The sequence below is a fragment of the Xiphophorus hellerii genome, chromosome 16, assembly GCF_003331165.1.
Source record: "Xiphophorus hellerii strain 12219 chromosome 16, Xiphophorus_hellerii-4.1, whole genome shotgun sequence".
NCBI classification, from domain to species: Eukaryota; Metazoa; Chordata; class Actinopteri; order Cyprinodontiformes; family Poeciliidae; genus Xiphophorus; species Xiphophorus hellerii.
In genome coordinates this window covers 3,663,082-3,685,762 of record NC_045687.1, presented here as the reverse complement: position 1 = coordinate 3,685,762, position 22,681 = coordinate 3,663,082, and the positions used below count along the sequence as shown (strand labels likewise).

At 36.5% G+C, this 22,681-nt stretch overlaps 1 protein-coding gene across 3 annotated transcripts in view; it reads right to left on the bottom strand.

Moving 5' to 3' along the window:
• Positions 1-22,681, bottom strand: part of mybpc2a (myosin binding protein Ca) — a 66,613-nt gene that overhangs the window by 8,432 nt on the left and 35,500 nt on the right. For all 3 annotated transcript variants that reach the window (XM_032588233.1, XM_032588234.1, XM_032588235.1), the window contains 17 exons: positions 21,608-21,664; positions 21,356-21,525; positions 20,965-21,097; positions 18,288-18,412; positions 15,691-15,796; positions 15,036-15,205; positions 12,828-12,993; positions 11,285-11,391; positions 11,149-11,178; positions 10,280-10,419; positions 9,568-9,727; positions 8,536-8,640; positions 7,626-7,814; positions 7,374-7,508; positions 5,765-5,932; positions 4,475-4,563; positions 2,458-2,653 (listed from right to left, as the gene is read on the bottom strand). In XM_032588233.1, the coding sequence (XP_032444124.1) occupies positions 2,458-2,653; positions 4,475-4,563; positions 5,765-5,932; positions 7,374-7,508; positions 7,626-7,814; positions 8,536-8,640; positions 9,568-9,727; positions 10,280-10,419; positions 11,149-11,178; positions 11,285-11,391; positions 12,828-12,993; positions 15,036-15,205; positions 15,691-15,796; positions 18,288-18,412; positions 20,965-21,097; positions 21,356-21,525; positions 21,608-21,664 (2,246 nt within the window). The remainder of the gene's footprint in view (positions 1-2,457; positions 2,654-4,474; positions 4,564-5,764; positions 5,933-7,373; positions 7,509-7,625; positions 7,815-8,535; positions 8,641-9,567; positions 9,728-10,279; positions 10,420-11,148; positions 11,179-11,284; positions 11,392-12,827; positions 12,994-15,035; positions 15,206-15,690; positions 15,797-18,287; positions 18,413-20,964; positions 21,098-21,355; positions 21,526-21,607; positions 21,665-22,681) is intronic.

The window sequence follows — 22,681 nt, the reverse complement described above, 5'->3', positions numbered from 1 at the left end:
TTAATCTTTTAAAGAAAGATCTAACTTTTGTCAGTCAATCTAAACTCTCAATCAAATATTACCTCTTGGTTTCTGACAGTTTTATTTAGCTTAAAAGTCAGGACACTCACATCTGTGTCACCAAATAAAATACATTCAGTCTTTTGCTGGAACTCTGCTTGGGTTGCTAGGTGACAGGGTTGCTAGGTAACAGGCTGGGCTTTGCTGGCGTTGCTAGGTGAGGGCAGTGCCTGACGATTTGTGACGTTACATTCCGGAGATTTTTCTCCGGAGCTATTTCCAAAAATATTAACTTATAAACTGTCAGAGTCGTTTTTTAAGCACTTTGATTGTTTTTAGAAGCAGCAGGAACCCAAATAAATGAACCAAAATGTCCAAAATATGTACTTTGCATAATACGTCCTCCTTTAAGAGATAAATAGATTTGTAAGTCATCTGCATAACGTTTGATGGACAGTTTTTGCGCAAATATAAAGGGAAAAGAGAAGGGAGCCAGGGATGGAGCCTTGTGGCACCCCACACACAACATAGAGAACGTTCTGTCAGATAGGAAGTAAGTCACTTCAGTGCAGAGCCACGGATACCGACAAAGTGTTTTAGACGAGTCAGAAGGACAGATTGCTCCACCGTGTCGAAGGGTGATGTAAGGTCCAACAGAACCAGAATGACAGATTTGTCAGAAGTGAAGGATAAACTCTGCCAGACGGCTCTGAGACGGAGGGAAATCCCAACGAGAGACAAAAATCAACAGTTGCAGCAGTGGAGATTTGACAGATTAGAGAGATTGGCAGATTAGTTTAGCAAAGAAAAGGGATCAAGGGAAGGCAGAGAAAGGAAAACTGGCAAAGCAACAGCAAGCTTTGCATTACAAAGAAGAAGAATGAAGTCTGTTATTATTCTCTCGTCTGTGTGGTCTGTGTCACCGCGCAGCAGCGGAGTACAGCATCGCCGAGTGTTTATCATCAATCTCACTCTGCTGCTTCTGTAGTCCTCAGCGTGGTGACGGATCATCCGGGGAGGGGGCGCCAGCTGAGCCTCTCATTAGCTCAACCTTCCCAGCACCGCTAAGTGACAGAGTCGCCCTCAAAATTCAACCCTAATCCGAGTCAACGTGCAAATAATCCCCAAGGAACCCCGGCCCACGGAGAAGAGCCCTGCAGGATGGAGGAGCGGCGGCGGAGTCAGGATTACGTCTCAGAGGGGAATGAGCTCTTTGATGGTTCGCTACTCTTAGTCGCACATCCCTCGGATCAGGAAATGAGGAATTATCATCAAGTTTGGAGGAGAAATCTCGACATGCCGCGGATTTGGAAACAGGTTCCTAATCTTATACCTTGTGAAATTGGAACATGCGTGATGCGCTAATCCTAATGAGAGAACATGCAACTCTAGGAGGGCAAATGTCAACGTCATACAGGTGATGAGTTTAAGAAGGAAAATGGTAACTTTTAAACAGAAAAAATAACTAAAAGAGTTCAAACCTGCAAGGTTTTGCAGGTTCCTAAAGTAAAGCTGCTGCAAATTATTACTTTAGTAATCAAGTAATCAAATATTTCCCTTTCTGTAGTAGCTACTTTAGGCTGTAAACTAAATATGAGAGAAAATGCTGGTAAATAAACCACTCAGTTGCTTCTTTTAATAAGAAAACATATTAAAAGACAATATGATTACAATATCATTTATATTTGAAGTGTAAAATCTGATGAGAAACAGTTCATATTAATTTGTTAAACTCAAACTTAGTAAAAACTGCTTTTCATAAAACATTTATCATTCAGTCTCTAGTTTATTACAGTTTATTAGAAGCATTGAAGAGACCAAAAAAAGGAGGAAATTTTTGCAAACCTGAAAAGTAATATTTTCTAGAAAATACTCAAATTTAAAAATTCATCTCTGAAATGTGCTGGGAAAAACACAGATATTTCTGAGCTCCAAAAGTTGAAAATTTGCTAGAAAAAAGCCAAATTTTGAGGTTAATCTCAGAAATTTTATAGAAAAAAAGAAAACTTGGAATTTTCCGAGCTCCAAAAAACCGGAAAATTTCTAGGAAAACTCAGAAATTTTACATTTGATCTCATAAATCAAGAAAATAATAAATAAATGTTAAACTTTTCGAAATTTTCCAAGTCTAAAAAGTAAAAATGTTTGATTTTTTAAATTCAGATTTTTAAAAAATTTTTTAAAGAAAATGTCAGGGTTTTTTTTTTTTTTACTTTTCAAACTTATAAATTTCCATGTTTTTTTTTAATAGAAAACTTCTGATATTAATTTTAAAATTTCTGATTTTTTTCCCCATAAATTTCCAGGGTTTGTCTAGAAAATTCCTGAGATCAATTAAAAAACTTAGAGTTTTTGGCAGGAATTTACACCTTATTTTCTATCTATAATTTTGAACCAGCCAGTTATTTTGCCTTGATGAATTTTCGGCTATCATGTTTGGTAACGTTCGTTACTGACCTACGACCTGGATCTCAAGGTCTGCGCTGTCCGTCTTGTCCTCGATCTGGACAGACAGGGTGTACGTCCCTGAATGTCTTCGCTCTGCAGAGCGGATGAACAGGATGGTGTCCACCTCGCTGGTGCGAGTTCCCACGGATTTGTCCTCCATTAGGGCTCCGTCTTTGAACCAGGTCACGACGGGTCGAGGTTTTCCCTGCAGTCATGGAAAAAAATCAGGAGAGATCAACACAAAAATGTCAAAGAAGAATTGTAAAGGTGTAAAGCACTTCTCTCTTCCTCTCATACACACACACGTTTTTCATTTTGGTGTTAGATTTAAGACGTTTTAGAACTGTTTTAAATGTGTCCTGAGATGTAAAAACAAAGAGGGTGCATTTATTTTCCACTAGGACTGTAAACAGCAGTGGCAGTAAAATCAGGCTGGATATTTCTCCAGTTTTATTGGTACAGAAACAGCTCCAGGAGCAAAATGTCCGACTCTTATATAAGACGACAGAACGGTTGATGCTCTCTCTGTCTCTGGAGATCATCATGTAGCTTCGTTCTCCATCTCATCTTCCTCCTCTGAATCACTTTCTTCTTGTCTATTTTTGTTTACAACAAGCCTTTTGCTGCTTGCGTTTAGCTTCTTCTTCACCAGAGCCATAATTTGCAAGTTGTTGTCAGACGCTGTAGTTGCCCTCGTGCCTTTAAAGCGCTTGCTCTCTCTCTCTGTTGCAGGCGATATTTACAAAACGGATTTTTGTTCCAGGAGATGAAACAAAGAAAATGCAGCCATCAGGGGGAATCTCAGTTGTTGGTTCTTTTAGTATCCAAAACACACATGAGAAAATTAGCCTGGGTGTGTTGCACAGTCGTCTTTCTAGATAATTTGCTGCATTTTTCAGCAAATTCTTGCAGAAATAAAACAGAGAACGTTGCGTTTAAGATGTAAGCTCTTGATTCTGGGATGCTTTCATTCAGAGTTTTAATTGAAACGGCTCTTCTTAGAGTCTCAAATGATATTTTGATGCAGGTAAATGTTAGACCTGACTTCATCTTTTGATGCTGTTTATCATCTGACGCTGCTAAATGGGGCATTTCACTGGAAAAACACAACAATCTACCAGGTATCTTTGGTCTAATTTCTACTACAAACATCTGTTCACACTCACATATTTATTTTGAAATAAGACAAAACTGACTTACACGTAACTTTTCTCAAGAAATAGGAGTTTGTTTTTAGTCAATAATTCAGTAAAATTGATGAAAAGGTTCTAGTTCCAGATTATTTTACTCATAACTTGGGAGATTAATCAATACAAAGGAATTATTGGCATAAATCAAGCTCATATATTGCTTTAAAAAGTTACTCTACGTTAGTTTTGTCTTATTTCAAGTGTACTAAGACATTTGCACTAGATGTTTCTGGTAAGATTTTTCAAATTCTTACCAGAAACATCTCTCTGGTGTTCCGCCAGGTTCTGTTTTGGGGCCACTCTTGTTTTTGCTCCATTTCCTTCCTCTTGGTTCCACACAGTCATTCTTACAGGAAATCTCCTGTTCTTATGCATTCAGACTTCAGTTTTTATGTTTTACTAATATGGAACAAACTTCTAGAAAACTGCAAAACAGCTGAAACACTGAGATCCTTTAAATCAAGGATAAACCCCCCCACAGTTTTAGAGTTTCTTTTGATTAATAATAACTAGAGCATTGACCGGTATATGTGATGTACTAAAGTACTGACTTAAACCTTTTTAAACAATAACATAAATACATTGTAATTGCATTTTATTGAATAAAGTGAAATAATTTGAACCACCATTAGTGGCTCAATTCTAGATGCATTTTGTGATTTTTATTTTAAAAGAGTCCACTTGTTTACCTCTTTACAATAAAGCATAAAGTTGATTCTTCCAGAAACATTTTAAACTTTTCCTGTTATGTTCAAACGCCGTCGAAGAGGCTTTGATCTGCAAACATGAAACCTCTGCATGTCAGGAAAACAAATGAACAAGGAAGTCAGTTTTACCTGGAAAGGGATGAACAAGTTCACCTTCTCCCCCACAGCTTTGATGATCTTAGATCTCAGGTTGCGAGGGAGTCTAATCTTTGGATTTTCTGCATGAAAAGATGGATCACGCGCATAAAAGAGACATTAATGTTACATTAACATTAATCCAGAGGTTTGCAACCTTAACAATCCAGAGACGTTTTTTCTCCCAGTCAAGCTAAATAGAGCTAAAAAAAAAAAATCACACGACCTTTCGAAAAAAGACAACGTATAATCTTTACGATAGGAAATTTGTTGTCAAAAAAACACAAAAAACATGCAACTTTTGAATGACTTAAAATATTTTCTTCTACTGGATGTTGATACATGTGAAAAATTATGTAACTGTTATAAAAGAAAAAATTGTTTCCAACTTGATGAGAAGAACAACTGATCCAGTTTTAGTGCTTTTCTGTAGCAAAAATATGGAAAAAACCTGAATTTGTAGTTATTATTTTTTTAAATCATTAGTTAGCAATTTTAGAAAAAGAGATTATGAGCCTTTAGAAGATCCAAAGAGCCACTTGTATAGTCAGTAAAAATATATCAATGTGTATACGTTGATTCAGATTTAAAATATTCTCTGGAAAACGAGAAAAACATGAACCAAACCTGGGCTGCAGCTAATAATTACTTAAGTAATCAATTATTCTGTCACTTATTTTTATTTTTTATTTTAATTGGATAAAATTATGGTGCATTCTGCATAATTTTCATATAACCATTTAAGCCTTTTGATACAATATTAGAAAAACATTAAAAGATGCAAATAAAAACTAGAACTGCAAGCAGTTACACTGGTTCCTCGCCCGACCCAACAGCGCTGTGCGCATATAAGAAAAACATTAAATGATTCAATTACTTTTTAAAATAAAAAATATATATATTTTATTGCCTAAAACCCGATAACTTAGCATCAATTTAATATTTAGAGTCAATAATTTGGCGGCAAAATCTTAACAGCAGATTTTGTTTACACAATTTGAACCAGATGAAGCAAACATATTTATAGAAAATGTTTGTTTTGTCTTAAATATCAAAAGTCTATATATTTTTTCCACTGTTATGGCTTAATCACTGCTCTGAATATGTTAATACTTCAGAAAATGTATTTTTTATTGAGTCTGTATACAGTTAATGATTAATCAATTACTAAAGTAGTTGACAATTATTTCAATAATCGATTAATCACAATTAATCGTTTCAGCTCTAAACCAAACCAAAGAAAAACTTCTGAAAAAAGTCTAAAACATTAAGCGAGTCTCTTACCAACGACCTCCCTGATGGTGACGGGCTGAGCCAGCGTGGCGGGGGGGCTGCGTCCAGCGACATTCACTGCAAACACTCTGAACAGCATCTTCTCCCCGGTGGGGAGGCCCTTCACCGTGTACTGGCTCATTTCCACTGGTTCCTTATTGGCCTGCACCCACTGGTCACCTGGGAAGACAGAGAGCTCATCACACCCTGCCAGCAAATTAGGAAAAAATGTGTTATTGTTATTTAAAATTAGCATCAAGCATCATAGGAGCATCAGCTTAAACCAGGGCTGAAACAATTAATCATATTAATCGTTTACTGAAAAAATGTACTAATTTAGTAATTGATTAATCATCAACTAGAGTAAGTCATTTGCTGTAAGAACAGTAAATAAGCCAAAGCTGTTAAACAAAACAAACATTTTGTACTAAATAACAAAATAAAGCTCCTTTGCCTTTAAATATGTTCTACCAAAAACTCCTGGCTCACATTTACTACAGGAATTATATGCTATTACTTTTTAGGCAATAAAATGTTTATGTTCTTATTTTAAAAAGGAGCTGAATTGTTTATTTGCATCTTTCTAATATCGTAGACAATAGGCTTAAGTGCTTGAATGAAAATCTAAAAAACTTGTAAATTTTTTTTATCCAATTAATCGATTAATCGTTGTAATAATCAACAGAATAATTGATTGCTAAAATAATTGTTAGTTGCAGCCTTATTTCCCTGATTTAAACAGGGAATTGACAAGTCAAAGGTTATTTCAAGTACATTTTGCTAAAGCACTAAAGGACCCAACGATATCTTTTATCTTGAGTTATTTTCTTTCTGGTGCAGAGATAACTATTTAAATTTTTTCTTCACTTAATTGAAGAAATCTGGTTCAAATTCTATAAAAACAAAAGAAGCACCTTTTGCTATTTAAATATTAACAAATTAATGCGAAAAATAATTTTAAAAAATCAGCCCTACAATGTACTGATGTTAAGTCAAGCAGAAAGGTCTGAGCTTTATGTTGATTTTAGAAGTATTTTCGCTGCAAATGTATCCTTTGCAACAAATGGTCAATAATAAATGGTGAATCTTAGGCAGTGAAATGTTTATTTCCTTATTGAAATGTTTATTTCCTTATTGAAATGTTTATTTTCTTATTGAAATGTTTATTTGTATTTTTAATGTATTTCTAATATTGTTAGCAACAGGCTAAAGTTGTTAAATGATCAGCAGAATGTGATCATTTTTATTTGATCAATCAATACAATATTTGATTAATTGACAGAATATTTGATTAATCTATAGAACAACCAATTAATTGATAAAAACTGTTGACTGATCAACAAAACAACAGATGAATCGACAAATATTTAATTATCTGACATAAAAACCAATTAATTGATAGGAATAATCAATTAATCGATAGGATAACCGATTAATCGACAAAAAATAATTGATTATCTGACAGAATAACCGATTAACTGATAAAAATAATAAATTAATCTATAGAATAAATGATTAATCGATAGAATAATCGATTGCTAAAATAATCATTAGTTGCAGCCCAAGCTCATACAACACGTCAGCTACTGTAATGCCTTCAGATAAGATTTGTTTTATTTACTTCCTTCTGTGCAGTACTCAATGATGTAGCCGTTGAGGCCGCCGGCTCCGATCTTTTCTGGAGGTCGCCACTTGAGTGAACAGCTAGCGTCGGTCACATCCTCCACAGTGAGGCGAGTCGGCTCGCTGGTGGGGGCTGAGAGACACAAGAGCTAATTAAGACCTTAATACCTGGAATAAACGGGGAGGGAGGGCAGGTTGAGCTGCATCAGAATGAGCGCCGGGTTAATTAGCCGCTCCGTTAACGACGCACCGATGGGCATGAAGGGCTGGGAGCTGGAGCTGGGCTGAGAGACGCCAACGCTGTTGACTGCAAACACTCTCATCTCGTAAAGAACGCCCTCAATCATCTTCTTGGCCTCGTAGGTGGTGGACTCGTAAACGTCGAAGTTTAGTTTGGTCCACCTGGCTGAACCAACCTTCCTTCTCTCCAGCAGGTACCCTGCAGTGAGCAGCCAAAAAAATTTACTCAAGTAAGAGCAGCACGACTTCAAAAATATTTTATTTTAATAAAAATAAAAAGTAGCTGTCCAAGTAAAAGTAAAAAGTATTTGGTAAAAGTGCTACTTGAGCAACTGATAATAAAATCTGATTCAATATTTTAAAATGACGTCATTAAACTACTACAAATAAATACAAAACAACACATTCAATTTTCAAATCAATATTCTCAAGATTAAACTTTACATAAAATCGATATTTACAGTTAGTAATATGTAAATTAGAACAAGGTAATGACAGTAAATATTGTAACTAAGTTCAGCAGATAGAAAATAACAAAACAGCAAAGCTGGTGTATGAACAGGAGGTCTCACTTTAACATAAATTCCACTTGTGCATCCATGCTTCATATATTTTTGGTTAAAATGTTTGTTAAAGTTACTTGTATTGGATGGGCTATTCAGAAATTTTACTCAAGCAACTGTAAACAATGACATAATTTCGAAATTGAACTTTATATTAAATTAGTTTGATGATCTGAAGTGTTACAAGAAAGAAAAATCTGAAGAAATCCATACAGGAGGCAAATAATTTTCCTCTCCACTGTAAATCAGAGAGTAGTTGGGATGAAATGAAAACAGATCTATTAGATCATGAAGCTGTTTTCTCCTGGGAGGACATCAGATGTGAAAACATCAGACGAGGCGTGTAGCAGCGTTTACCTTTAACAGGAACGCCGCCATCAAACGCGGGAGGCTCCCATGTGATGACGGCAGAGTCCTCGCCAACTGATGTGCACCTGATGTTGTTGGGAGCGTTGGGCATATCTGGAGGTTACAGTCAGAGAGAAACTGTGATTAAAATGAGTCCTTGGATGAAAAAAAGAAAAGAAATTAGAGGTCATTTAACTTTCTTCCACAGCGCCAAAGGGGACCTGTTATGCAAAATTCACAGGTTTTTGGATTTCCATTTGGGTTGCTACTGCTCCTAAAAGCAGGCCAAACGTCTAAAGAAAACAGACAGATGGTTTTTGGCAATAAGTTAATGGTTTTGGGGTCTGGAAAGTGAGCTGTTACAAAAATCTTCTGTGTTTAACCCTTCATCTAGTAACCCCGGCTGAGCTCAGCCCGTTACCTAGCAACCCCGGCTGAGCTCAGCCCGTTACCTAGCAACCCCGGCTGAGCTCAGCCCGTTACCTAGCAACCCCGGCAGGGTTCCGCCCGTAACCCAGCAACCCAGGCTGAGTTCCGGGACATTTGGACAGCTGGTTTTACAGCTACATTCAATTTAAAAATACTTTATTGATCCCAAAGGGAAATTAAACGTTGATGTTGCTCATTTGATTAAAGGTCGGCAACAGCAGAGGGTGGAATGTGAGCAGCTGCCAAAATAACACTGGTGAACTTTCTTGGTAAACATTAGTGACGGAAACTTACTGTAAAGAGTTCAATGTCAGTATGCGCTGTACAATGGCTGCTGGAAAAGACAGGTGTTTTGTTGTTGATTCACCGTCAAGAAACCACTTGCTGCATTCTTGTTGTTTGTGAAGGAGGCTCTACTTCTGCTCTTCCGAGATGTACGGTTATATAATTATATTGTGTTTTCAGCTATTTCAATGTAAATGTTGAGTTATTTGGATTTAAAGTGAAAATTCTGAACTGTCCAGAGTATCTAAGAATGATTTTGTGAAACTATAGCCCACCTTTCGGTGCTAAGAAATAAAGATGTAAACGGAGAACTAAAACGTTACTGACCCACAACCTTGATGAAGAGTTCGGCCTTGTCCTCCCCCACTGGGTTGGTCACATTGATGATGTAGGGACCCTCGTCGCCTCTCTCTGCCCCGTCGATCACAAAGCTGCTCATGGTCTTCTCCGTCTCCACCCGGACCCGTCCCTCGCTCTCAGAAATCACCTGTCACAAACTGCCTCCTTTAAACGTGTTTATGAAGAATGTGCTTAAAATAATTAAGACAAATCTAATTTAGTTTTTCTCAGCAATTACAAACTCCATGTCAATACTTTTAGTCTGAAAATAAAGCTAACACATGTCTAAAAATGTTGTTTTCATTTTTGAAGTATCTACATTTCTTTTGTCAAATTATATATAAAAAACGATAATAAATTGCTATATTTGACTCCAATTGTAATTTTTTTAATCCACTGTAAAAAAAATAAAAATCCAACAAATTTAGACATTTTTAACTAATATATTTTTTAAATCACCAAGATATATACTCAAGATTTTTTGGCACAACCAGAGCTCCATACAATGCCTTTTAGATGAAGGTTTCAGGTAATTGACGTCTGTCCTGCAGCCCTTTGGCGTAAACTCAAATACTCAAATGCTTATTTGGGATTCAATTGTGCTTCAAAAACAAGTAAACAAACAATATATCTCCCAAAATAAAAACAAGTGCATAACCAGGTAGGGATAAAAAAACAATTTTAAATCTGCTGATCTCACCTGGTCTCCTTTCATCCAGGAGATGACGGGGGTCGGCTCTCCCGTGACCTCAACATCTAGGCGGAGTTTGTTTCCAGCCACCACCGTGATGACGTTCCCGTCGCCGCTGCCGCCGAAGTTCAGGTGGATTTTGGGAGGTTCTGTCATGTGATCATCCAAAGAGAAAACGTGAGCCAGGAAATCATTTAAATTACGAAGATAATGGCTGATTAAAAGTTCTGATTAACTTTTAATTCTTAATGTTTTATTACAAAACAGTGGGTTGTTGCTTTAATAGTGGATAACTGCATGTAAAACAAAGTTTCACCTTTTGTTTTGTCTACAACAGTAAAATAATTTTAGTAATTCATCCTGCTTCTCCGTCTCTCCCACCTGATCTGACTATGGAAAAAAATGTCTTTTTGGGGGGCAAATTTAAGCTTCACACTTTTTTAACTCAAAAATGTTGTTGCTATGATTAATTATAATTAAGAAACTGATTTTATTTTTTCCCAAAAACAGCTTTAAAGAGACATATTTTGTAAAAATGGAGCTTTGCTTGTGCATTGCTAGTAGTAATATTGGCACATTATGTCACTTGTAACATGAGAAAAATATTTTCCGCTAGTAATAATCTGCCAGCAATTTCTTTGATCAATATTAAGGAATTATTTTCTCGAAACAATATCCTATATTTTGCTGAACAGTTAATTGCAAGTTAATTTTGTCTTACTTTAAGTGTATTTAGATATTTGCACTAAAAAGTAGACCAAAGTACTTGGTGTGACTTTGTGTTTTCGCAGTGTATCGTGCCGAAGTGTCTATAAAATATTACAAAACATTTCGTCATGCAACTCTTTGGATAGTTGAATAAAAAACAGAAGAATTACCTTCTATGGGAACATATTCAATCTTGACCTCTAAGAAAAAAGGAAATTATTCTTTGTAAATAAAAACGGCTGAAGGGCTGTGTCTGTTTAAAAATTTTAAAAGCTTAAAATGGTTTTTTTTCTGTATCACCCTCACCTATGAAGTTGAGTTTGGCAGACAAAGAAAGAGCGTAGCCGTCTGGGACGAAGGTATAATCTCCTGCATCTGAAGCCTGAACGTCATCAATCGTCAGCTTGTGGATCCTGAGGATAATTAGGCAGATGTCACAAAACAAACAAACAAAAAAAATATATTTTTATGACTTGTGTTTATCCTGAAAGATGACGCAATCTTAGGAAGTGAGGCTTTCACCTTGTGGGATTACAATCGCCTCATGGATCTCCTGCTTTGATGGAGAAGGAAGGATTGCTGTGAGAAAGCCCAGACCCCTGGGGGGTGCATGCTCCATCTGAGGAAGCTTTTATTGTGTGTTTTCAGAGGTTAACGCCTTACAGACTGCAGCCTATCTGCAAAAATAGGTCAAACGACTAAAAAAAACCCTCTGGTAGTAGTTTGCCAAGCCATTTGGCAGCCAGTGCATACTGTTCTTCACACTGCAAAAACACAAACTTTACCCAGTGTTTTTGGTCCAGTTTCTATTGCAAGTATGTTATTACACTTGAAATACGACTAAACCAACTAAAGTTACTTTTCAACAACACACAGGAGCTTGTATTAAGCCAATAATACAATAAATACAAAGGGACTAGATCTGTCTTATTGCAAGTGTATTAAGATATTTACACTAGAAACTAGATTGAGCAAATTCAAATTTATCAATCGGGTGAGTAATTTAAATGCTAAACACCACAAATTATTCATTTACACATATATATGCGCTGACATCAATTTCACCGAACTTTCAGGTTTTCTTGCTAAGGAAAATGTTACTTGCAAGTTAGTTTTGTCCTTTTTCAAGTGTATTGAGAGATCTGTACTAGAAACTAGACCAAAAGTACTTGGTAAGGTTTTGTGTTTTTGCAGTACTTTAGAAATACTGGATACTTCTCCAGCTTTTTCACAGTTACTCCAAATACAAACACAAAGTTAGATTATAGGTGATAAACTAAAAGTAGTTAGCATAAAGGTATAAATTGCTTTTACACTAACTACTGGAACCACATTTTGCTGCTTTCTTTGTAATTAAGTGGAGGTCTGGACTTTGATTGGACCACTAACACGTGAAAATGCTCTAATTGAAGCCCTTTAAGCTCTGAATGACTAAATAGACTCAAAAACTCAAAATCTTACCAAGTATTTTCTTTAGTTTCTAGTAAAAATATCTTAGTACACTTGAAATAAGACAAAACTAACTTACAAGTAACTTTTCAGCAGGAAATAGGAGCTTGTTTTAAGTAAATAAGTTCTTATAATTGATAAAAGCAGATTATTTCACTTAGAAAATGAAATTTTTTCCAATGTTATAATTGAAACAATGTCACGGTGGAATTAGCACGTCTCCAACTTGTAAATTAGTTTTGTCGTGTACTAAAATATTTGAACTAGAAACTAGTAAAAAACCTTCTAATAATGAATTTTTTGTGTTTTTGCAGAGCAGCTTGAGGGGAGAAAAGGTGTGAACAGCAGTTTCCCTGAATTAAAGCAGAGACTCAGGTTGCTGCGTGACGTTTGGGAGTACCTGCCGATGTGGGCGACTTTGATGCGGTCGCTGGGCTGAACCTCAACGCCATCTTTGAACCATTTTCCCGTCACGTTTTCATCGGACACTTCGCACTTGAACACGGCCTGCTCAGCTGATTTCACCGTCACATCAGCGATGCTCTGCAGAATCTCCAGCTCCTTATCTGCATAGACAAAATGAGGTTTTAGCAAGATTAGTAAAAGAAAAACCCCACCGTGTTACTACAGCGTGGCAATTAATTGGCTTTGTGTAAATTAATTTCTGGAGATTAAATTTTTGGGGAAATTGTGTTTTTTTTGTTTTTTTAGCCAATGAACTCCTTGCGTTTCCTTAGTTCAGAATAAAGTCGGCCCACCAACGGCGGCCATCTTGTTTTACAGCTTCTATTTATTCGGACTTTGAATTCAGGTCAACTCCAAGCGTCAGCCTAAGATTTATCCTTTTTTTTTAAATGATGAGAATAAAGTAATGATTTTATGAAAACTCCAAAACTATATATACATATATTTATATATAAGTGATGACATAATACTTAATTGAAATACTTCATCTCTAAACATAAATAATTTGATTTTTAAGCATCAAATTATCATCAGTAGCAAGACTTTGAAATACTCGTTGGAACAATTGTCTATTTAAAAGAAAGAACTCCATGAAACTGAGCTTTTTTTTTCTTATTAAAACAACCTTTTTTTCGTCATTTAAATGTATAATTTATGGTAAAATTGCATCTTTTTTCTGCTAGTATCATGACTACATTCTCATACTTAAATAAAAATTAAGCCTGGCCTCAATACTCTGTCGCACAACATAAAAAGTGAAATAAAAGTAATTACTTTCTTAGAAAAGAAAGTAATCAAAAGAACGATTACAATTGGAACTGATATGAAAACATTTTAGATTTTTAAGCCATATCACCTGGTCCTAATTCTTACAAATAGAAAATCCTATTAAAGGGATGTTTTTCATTTAATCAGGCTGAAAGTGAAAAAAACGGGAGAAAGATTTTAAAACTGTAACGTTCTTTTTAGCCCCTTTAGCTACGACACTCCTAAGTAAAATCCAGTGCAACAAACTGACTTCAGAAGTTACTTATTTTAGTAAATATATTCTAACTCATGTGTCTGCTTCACAATATCACAAAACGATGAGACAGAAATGTGAATCCTTTGATAAATCTGGTGATGAATGTTGATTATTTTATCCTCAAAGACGACAGATTCTCATGGTACAGAGATGTTGATGTTCACCGATCTATGATTGGTCTGCCGGTAATCTCCCCAATTAACAGAGAAGGACGGACGGCAATTTTCACACCATAATCAATTAGCGAACTCGTCTGGAGCGCCTGGGAGCAGAAACCAGTAAGAGGTGGAAAGCAAAATGAGCCTGACGAATGCTGAGAGCCGCTGATACAAGGAATTAACCAAGTTTTATTAATTACCACATAAGTAATGACTAATTTACTCCTTTTCATGCTTGTCAGAATGGAAAACGTCAACATGTTCGGATTAAATTCCAGGGAGATTCAAGCTGGTAAACTTTAAATAGCAGCTGATTATTATTTCCATAAGAGCTCAGAGAGATGTTTATTATGCTAGGAATAAAAAAACACAAAAAAGGAAGATTTTTGCCAAAAAACTCAGATATTTTGAGATCTCGGAAATTTATCAGAAAAAACTTGGACATTTTTGAGCTTGAAAAATCAAAAAAAAAAATAGGAAAAAAAAGACATTTTGTGATTAATTCCAAAAATTTTCCCCCCAAACTGGAAATGTGAGTTTTAAGTGTCAAAAATTCAGATTTTTTTTGCAAATTTTATGAGATCCATCTGAAAAAACTGTTTTTTTAAAGCAAATTTTCAACTTTTCAAACTCAAACAGTTGCTTGCAAGATTAAAAAAAAATAGTTTTTTTTTAATTTGCGACTTTTCAAATTAAAAAATGTGTTTTTCAAGAGAATTTCAGAGATCAATCTCAAAATATCAGATTTTTTTCTAGCAAATTTTCAACTTTTCAAAGTTCTCTGCATTCATTGTTTCTTGCTTTGAGGCATTTTGGTGAAAATTTACTCCTCCTTTTTATGTTTTCTACCTAAAATGGCCCAAACACGTTGTCATAGTTTACAGACGGCGTTTGGGCCATTTTGCCATATAAATACCAAACATTGGCCTGTTTGTTTGGATAAATCAAGTCTTCCGGTGACCTTCGACCTCCAGCTCGGCACTGGACTCTCCGCCGTTGGTGAAGGCGTAGTACGTCCCGATGTCGTCTTTAGTGGCTTCGGTTATGATCAAAACGTGCCTCTTCCCGTCTTTCTTGAACCTGTATTTGGAGCCGGCCGTGTCTCTGTTCAGCTCGACTCCGTCTTTCATCCTGAGGAGAAAAACTCGATCAGAATCAAACTATAAATACTTTCTCTCACTTATAAATCCAAGAGTTACAATAATACATTTGATTTAACTTGAAATGCTTCAATGTAATTTAATTGCTTAATTTTTCAGTAGGAAAAAAAACAACAAATTTTATTCTGGAAGCTGATTTTTAATTAATGTAGTTCAGTTTTCCAACAGTTTTGCATAAGTCTCATAATATAGTCAATTGCAAGCAAAAAAAGCTCATTTTAATGTGTCTTGCCTCAACTGTAGGTGTAGATCTGCTTATCGCTACCTTAAAAATATACAATAATTATAGTTTATGTCCAGTTAAAATACTAAATGCTCTGTACTGGCTAAACATTTCTTCCTGTGGACAGAAAGGTGCCCTTCTGAAGTCGTTTTTGTTTATTTGTCAGTTTTTCAGCCTAAAATCCCCACGGTTTTGTAATGTTGGACTTTGTGACCAATGCGACGTTCGCTCACCATTTAACGTTGGCTCCTTCCTCTGACACTTCCACTTCGAACTCCACCTTCTCCCCCACCACAGTGTGAACATCGTCCAGCAGCTTGGTGATGGTGACCGGAGGCTCTGAGGACAAATGAAACGTCCAGAGTCGTAAACTCAAAATATTTATCGGAGGAATTTAACTTTTTGATAAAACTTGAACAGAAATACGTCAAAATATGTTCAGCTGTAATCGTTTTTTTAAAGCTGTTTTTCTTTGTCTCTGTGACTGTAAACCCCAGAAATTCAAGCCATCACTTGTAAATGAATAATGTCACAGTGTGCTGCTAAAGTCCTTATCCAAGCCCGCGGACACATCCGTCTTCAGAGGTGGAAGGTGGATCGGTTCCCCTGAGGCGGCCGGAGTCGCATTGTGCAACCACAGGGTGTGACGCTTGACGCTCCGCTAGCCTCGACTATTTGTCATCGTCGTTGCTCCGTTTCCCCTCCAGACATCTTTACTCCCTCAGCTGGTGAGCGCACAAAGTCTCAGAGCCACAGAAATGTGAGCAAGCTTCACCGCAGGTGTTTCACAAGTTTTAAAGAACATGGTGGAGGAAGTCTTTAAAGGGGACCCATTATACAAAATTCACTTTTTGCGAACTTTTGAACTTCCATTTGGGTCTCAACTCCTTCTAAAGACAAAACAACCCAAACACTTAAAAAAAAAAACGACTTCGGCAATAAATTAATGCTTTATGATGTCTGGAAAATGAGCCATTTCAAATAACTCCCAGTTGTCAAGTCACAACCAGGCACTTTGCCGTTACCTAGCAACCCAGGCAGAGTTCTGTCCGTCACCTAGCAACCCAGGCAGAGTTCTGTCCGTCACCTAGCAACCCAGGCAGAGTTCCAGGACTTTAGTCAGCTGGTTTTACTGCCATAAAGAAAATCTAATTACCCAAGAATAGTTTTGTGTAAAAAATGTAATAAAAGTGTTTTGTGTAGCCCACATGTGCATGAAAGCACCTTTAAGACCAGTTCATGGTTTAAATAGAGATCTCACGTTTAAATCTATTGTAACATATGATTTAATTTAAGAAAAAAATAAACAGAGCTGCTGTTTTTGGCTGATTCACTTTATTTGTGGCATATAATGAAAGAATAAGACCTCCAATCCATAAAACCGTTTTTTTCCTCTAACATCATATTAGAGATTTAAAAAATGCTGCCTAGCAAATCATTCTTTTGTTGATTAATCTGAGCTTGACTTTGTAATTTTTACTTAACTTTCTGCCTTCAGTCTCAAACCAGGGATCTAGGCGTTCATCTTCTAATCGGATAAATTTATAAACCCTGTTATTTCTCATGATTAATACATTCAAACTGTCTTTTTTCCCTTTTAAGAAAGTCAGTCATTGTTTAAAGAAATCTAATCCAATAATGCTAATACCTTGAAATGTGTAAATATGATTGTTCAGTTGTGTCTTTGATAAACAATGTATTTATAAAGAAAGGTAAAAAATTTGTTTCTTCAGTCAAGTTCTAATAAATATGTCAGCTCACTAACAAGAACACTTGGTTTTAAATAAAGCATGAACATCTCCTTCGCTGTGCGGCTATTAAATATGACTAAGCAGACAGGCGAAACAGAGAGCCGCAGTGTTTCTGTCTGACATGAAAGCAGAGAAATAAACGGATTACATCGCAGGCACACAAAGCACAACGAGCCGACAGCAATTCTCTGCGTTCAAATAAGAACATTTAAACGGCGCAGAAAACTCACCTGAGTGAAGTCGCTCCCAGATCTTCTTCAAATCTAACAAAACTGGTGACCAGAGTTTGTGCAGTAATGATTTTCATTTGTGTGATATTAATCAAAAACTTTCCAGACCAAAAGCAGCACAAAACTGTTGTTTTTTTTTTGCTGCACAAACGTAGTTGAATGGATTGACAACAAATTTGTTAGATTTTGTAAATGTGAGAGGGTTGGTGGTTGACCTCTGATGACCTCTGATGACCTCAGGAAACTTCTTTTTATTAATATCTTTAAAATGATAGCGGCACAAATTAACAAATTTTACTGCACAAAACAGCACAAACATTTGACACCAATTTTGTTAGATTTTGGGTGTAATGTGGGGGCGATGGTTGACGTTTTGACCTTTAAACATTCATTAATATCTTCAAAGCAAAAGCAGCACAAACTAAAATCTTTGCTGCACAAACCTAGTTCAGTTGATTGACAGCAATTTTGTCTGACTTCAATAAGGGGGGCCTGGTTGACCTTTCATGACCCCTTGAAACATTTATTAATGTCTTTAAAATGATACTAGCATGAATGAAACGTTTTGCTGCACAAACACAGCACAAACCTACCATGAACGTAGAACAACTGTAGCATAAATGTACCACAATCGTAACACAAATGTGGTGCAAATGCAGTACAAACGTAGCGCAAATGCAGCACAAATGTTGCACAAATGCAACACAAACACAGCAGAAATGCAACAGAAACAAAGCACAAATGCAGCACAAATGTGTGGCACAAATTTTGTTAGATTTGGAGAAGCTGTTGAACCAACTTCACTCAGGTGAAATTTCTCTCTTTCTCCTGTTTTCCTCACTAATTTACCTTTAACGAAAAGCTCCGTGAAGCTTTTCTCCTCGCCGACCACGCACTCGTACGCTGCGTCATCAGACAGGTTGCACTTGTTGATAATGAGGGTACGCTTGTTGCCCGCATTCTCAAACACATACCTGGAATATGCAAAACGTAAGATGAAAAACCGTAACGCAAAAAAAAAAAATCACAACATGTCAACGAATTCAGCAGAATTAGGCACAATAAGAAGCTTAGAGGTGAAAGTGACTCAGTCTTTCTGGCTCCTCCCACACAAATGGATTCAGGTTACATCAAAAAGGCTCCACCGTCATTTTACAAGAGGCTTTTACGAGACAGAGTCGTCATGGTTACCGGCCAACAACACCAACGTCTAGTAATGAGTGGTTTTTGCCGTAAAGTGAAAAATTCTGAAATTAGACGTCCAGATTAGTGTTTACTCTGCTGTAAGATGAAAGGATTTCTGTGGTGTTATTATAAGAATTGGAGAGAAAGCAAAAAAAAATTCTTGATCCATTTCTGTAGAATAATAATTAATATATTTATCAAAAGTTAAGACGCCTGGGCGTGCCGTGGTGGCGCAGTGGTTAGCACGACCCGTATTTGGAGGCCTTGAGTCCTCGACGCAGGCGTCGCGGGTTCGACTCCCGGACCCGACGACATTTGCCGCAGGTCTTCCCCCCTCTCCTTCCCTGTTTCCTGTCAGCCTACTGTCACATAAGGGAAACTAGATCCCACAAAAGAGCCCCTGGAGGGGTAACAAAAAAAAAGTTAAGACACCTAAATCTGTAGCTTATTAAAACAGACCTGAGTGCAATGCATAAAAGTTCAGAAGATGATTAGAGGATTCAGACTACTGACTCAATCTGAGAAGTCTGACTTTAATCTCAAAATTCTAATTTTAATCTGAGAATTTGGACTTTAATCTGAGAATTACATCAATATTTCTAATTCACATAATACTATAATAAAATGATTAAGGGTTTCACTGTATTTTCGGTTGAGTCTAATTATGTTTATCAAAAATCACAACATTTTGATTTATTTCAAGCTTAATGGAGGGAATACCTCCTCTTTTTCTTACTTTAAGAGTGAAACAAAAGTTTCCTCTTAATCAGAACAGGAAGTTGCTTCCTTCCTTCCTTCCTTTCTATAAACAGCATGACGACCTCAAAATAGCAGATGCTGGAGAGACATTGATGAAATACCAATTGCAACAGCTGTAGCCTCTTCAATAAAACACTAAGAGAAGCCTTTGAAGGAGGCGGGGAAAGGAGCGAGGCAGAAGGAGATACAGGCCTGATGGAGCCCAGCGGGCAAAACGGGCCGAGAACCAACACATACATGCACAGTTTGACTCGTCTCAAAGTCAAAGCCGCGCCAATAAAACTTTAAATGAACACTTTATAGTGCGATCTGTGCACAAACCAGAGCTCAGACCACACTTTCCTGAACAGATACTGGACTAAATTGTACTTTAGTGAATACTAAATATATTCGTAGGAGAGTAATAATTCAACAACTACATAAAATCACTTCTTTTTTTTTTATGTCTGAGGAGTAAAAAGTAGGCACTGATTTCTCTAAATTCAAAAAAGTCATAATGACCAAAAATTTTGCATTCATCTAATGTTGTATTTAAGTATAATTTGAGTGAGAGCGCCATCTGTTGAGTGCTAAACATGCAGTGAAAAGGGATGTTTTTAATCAATTTGACTTGATTTTAAGTTTACTTGCTTCCTGTAGCAGCCAGATGGGTGAATCGCTTCAAAATAAACATTTTTAATTAACTCTTTGTTTGTTTTTTAGATTGAGTGTAAGCAGCTTTAACTTCAGCCTATTATTATTAGTACTGATTTTAAAAGGGACCTACTCTGCAAAATGCACATTTTCCAAGTTTTTATGCAGCCATTTTGGTTTCTTTTGCTTCCAAAAACAGTCCAAGCACTTTAAAAAAAAACACAAACATCCAGACGTTTCTCGGCAATAAGTTCATGTTTTTTGGTGTTTGAAAGTTTACCAGTATCAAAAACCTCCAGAATATAATGTAACAAATCAGCGAAGCCCATCCCGTTACCTAGCAACCCCAGCGGAACTCCAGCACGTTTGGTCAGCTGGTTTTTGCTGTTGTAGATCTTCAAAAAAATAAATATTTGAACTTTAAAGGGGATCTAATATGCAAAAGTTAACATTTTCCATGATTTTATACTTCCATTCGTGCCCCTACTATGTCTAAAAACAGCCCCAGTACTTTGAAAAACCTTCAAAATTTAACTGCTGGTTTGACTGTACAATGGCTGCTGGAAAAGACGAGGGTTTTGTTGTTGACTTACCATCCAGAAACAACTGGATGTATTCTTCTTGGTTGTGCAGGAGGCTCCACTTCTGCTTTTCAAAGACGTACAGTTGTATAATTGCGAATCTGTATGCAGCCATTTTTACGTGCGAACGTAAACGCTGAGTTGTGGTGCGTGGCCAGCACAATTTTGGATTTAAAGTGATAAGAAGCCCTAAAACAGCTCATTCTGAACTGAGCAAACTAAAATCTCATTATCTAAGATTCATTTTGTGTAAAAGAAATCTAATGAACATGTTTAGCTCGTGGATTTATCCTAACCTGTTTAAGGAAGCATATTAAGTTGGTTAAGAGACCAACCTTCAGTATCGCTCACACATTCAGGTGGCTTACTTGGCTGACGGTTTGATTTCCTGCCCGTTTTTCAGCCATTTCACTTCGGCCGTGGGGTCAGCCACTTCCACAGTGAGCTGGATCTTCTTCCCCTTCTCCACAGAGTAGGCCGGGTCCAGCTTCGTCAGGAAAGCTAACGAGAAAGTATCATGTCAGCGCAGCTCTGGAACAGCTTTAAGGGCCAAATGATCCATGGCAGCCGGCTTTTAGCAGTAACGGGCTAACAAACATCCCACCTGTCATCCAACCTGTGTAACCTCCCTCCGGGGGCCTTTAAACGCTGCCAGTATTTACAGCCGGCTGCATTAAACAGCTTTAGTTTCCTCCCTGCCGTCAAATTTCTTGTGCACATTCTGGGTTTGTCTCATAAAATGTCTCCTCTGCGACTCACCGTCACTCTTCTTGGACTCCGCCCTCATCTTCTTCAGCCGCTTCAGCATGCCCCTCAGGTCCGTGATGCCGTACTGAAAGGCAATCTTCTCGTAATCACAAGGCTTGGCTGCCTTTAGGATTTCCCATACGTCAACCTCTTCCTTCGGTTCCTCCAGTTTCTTCTCCTTCCTGAATATCAGTGTTAATGCAGAAGGAGAGTTCAATCTGATGTAGGCAAAGTCAAAATGTGGATTGTTTTTACTTATCTTACCGTTTCTTAAGCAAAACACTGAAGTCCAGCTCACCAGCATCCTCATCTCCCTCTCCTCTGAGAAAAAGAAAAATGTTATTATGCTGACTTTATTCTGTTAGTTTTGAGTTTAGCTTTATTTAGTTTTAGAACAGATTTGCTAGTTTTTATTAGTTATTATTTGTTGTAGTAGCAGTTTTATGGCTAATTTTTAACAGAGGTGGACAGAGTACCCAGAAATTTTACTCAAGTAAGAGTAGCTCTACTTCAAAATATTTTCACCCAAGTAAAAGTAAACAGTAATCTCCCAGAAAATTACTTAAGCAACAGTAAAAAAGTATTTGGTAAAAAGTCTACGCAACTACTGAGTAACTGATCAAATTATAAAGTTGTGGAAATTTTGGTGTTTTATGGACCAAAATGATAATAATTCATATAAGTAACAAAAAATAACAAAATCAGGCAGAAAGAAAATGTTTCTAAATCAGATTTTTTCAATAAAAATGTATGAAACTTTAACAAAAACTGCAGGTGTGTGTCTGTGTCTGGTGAGTTTATGGTTAAAACATGTTTGTTTTTCATTCAGTGGGAAGAAAATCCAGAAGTTTTAGAGACAGTAACAGTAGAAATACTTTATAGTAAAATTACTGAAGTAAAAGTAAAAAGAACAGCATAGTAAAAATACTCCTAAAAGTTAATTTTCTGAAAAAAAAAAAAATAGTTTAGTAAATGTATCTTTATGTAACTAATTATTACTCAACATGACATTTTTCCCATGTTGTAAATTAATTTAACTGCCAATGAAACTATAACTTTTTTTTATCAACGTTAAGGAAACATTTACTTAAAACTAGCCTCTGCATATAAAATTTACTTTTAAGTTAGTTTGTCTTACTTCAAGTTTACTAAAATATTTGCTCTAGAAATTGGACCAAAATTACTTGGTGAGATTTTGTGCTTTTGCAGTGCAAGAACAACGACAGTTCTGTTTTTGATTTGCTCTCGTCACACCGATGATATTTTTACTGAAATAAAAACCTGTTTTCACATCACTTCCATCATGGAGGCTTTTAATGATGAAAAAAGCCGTAAACT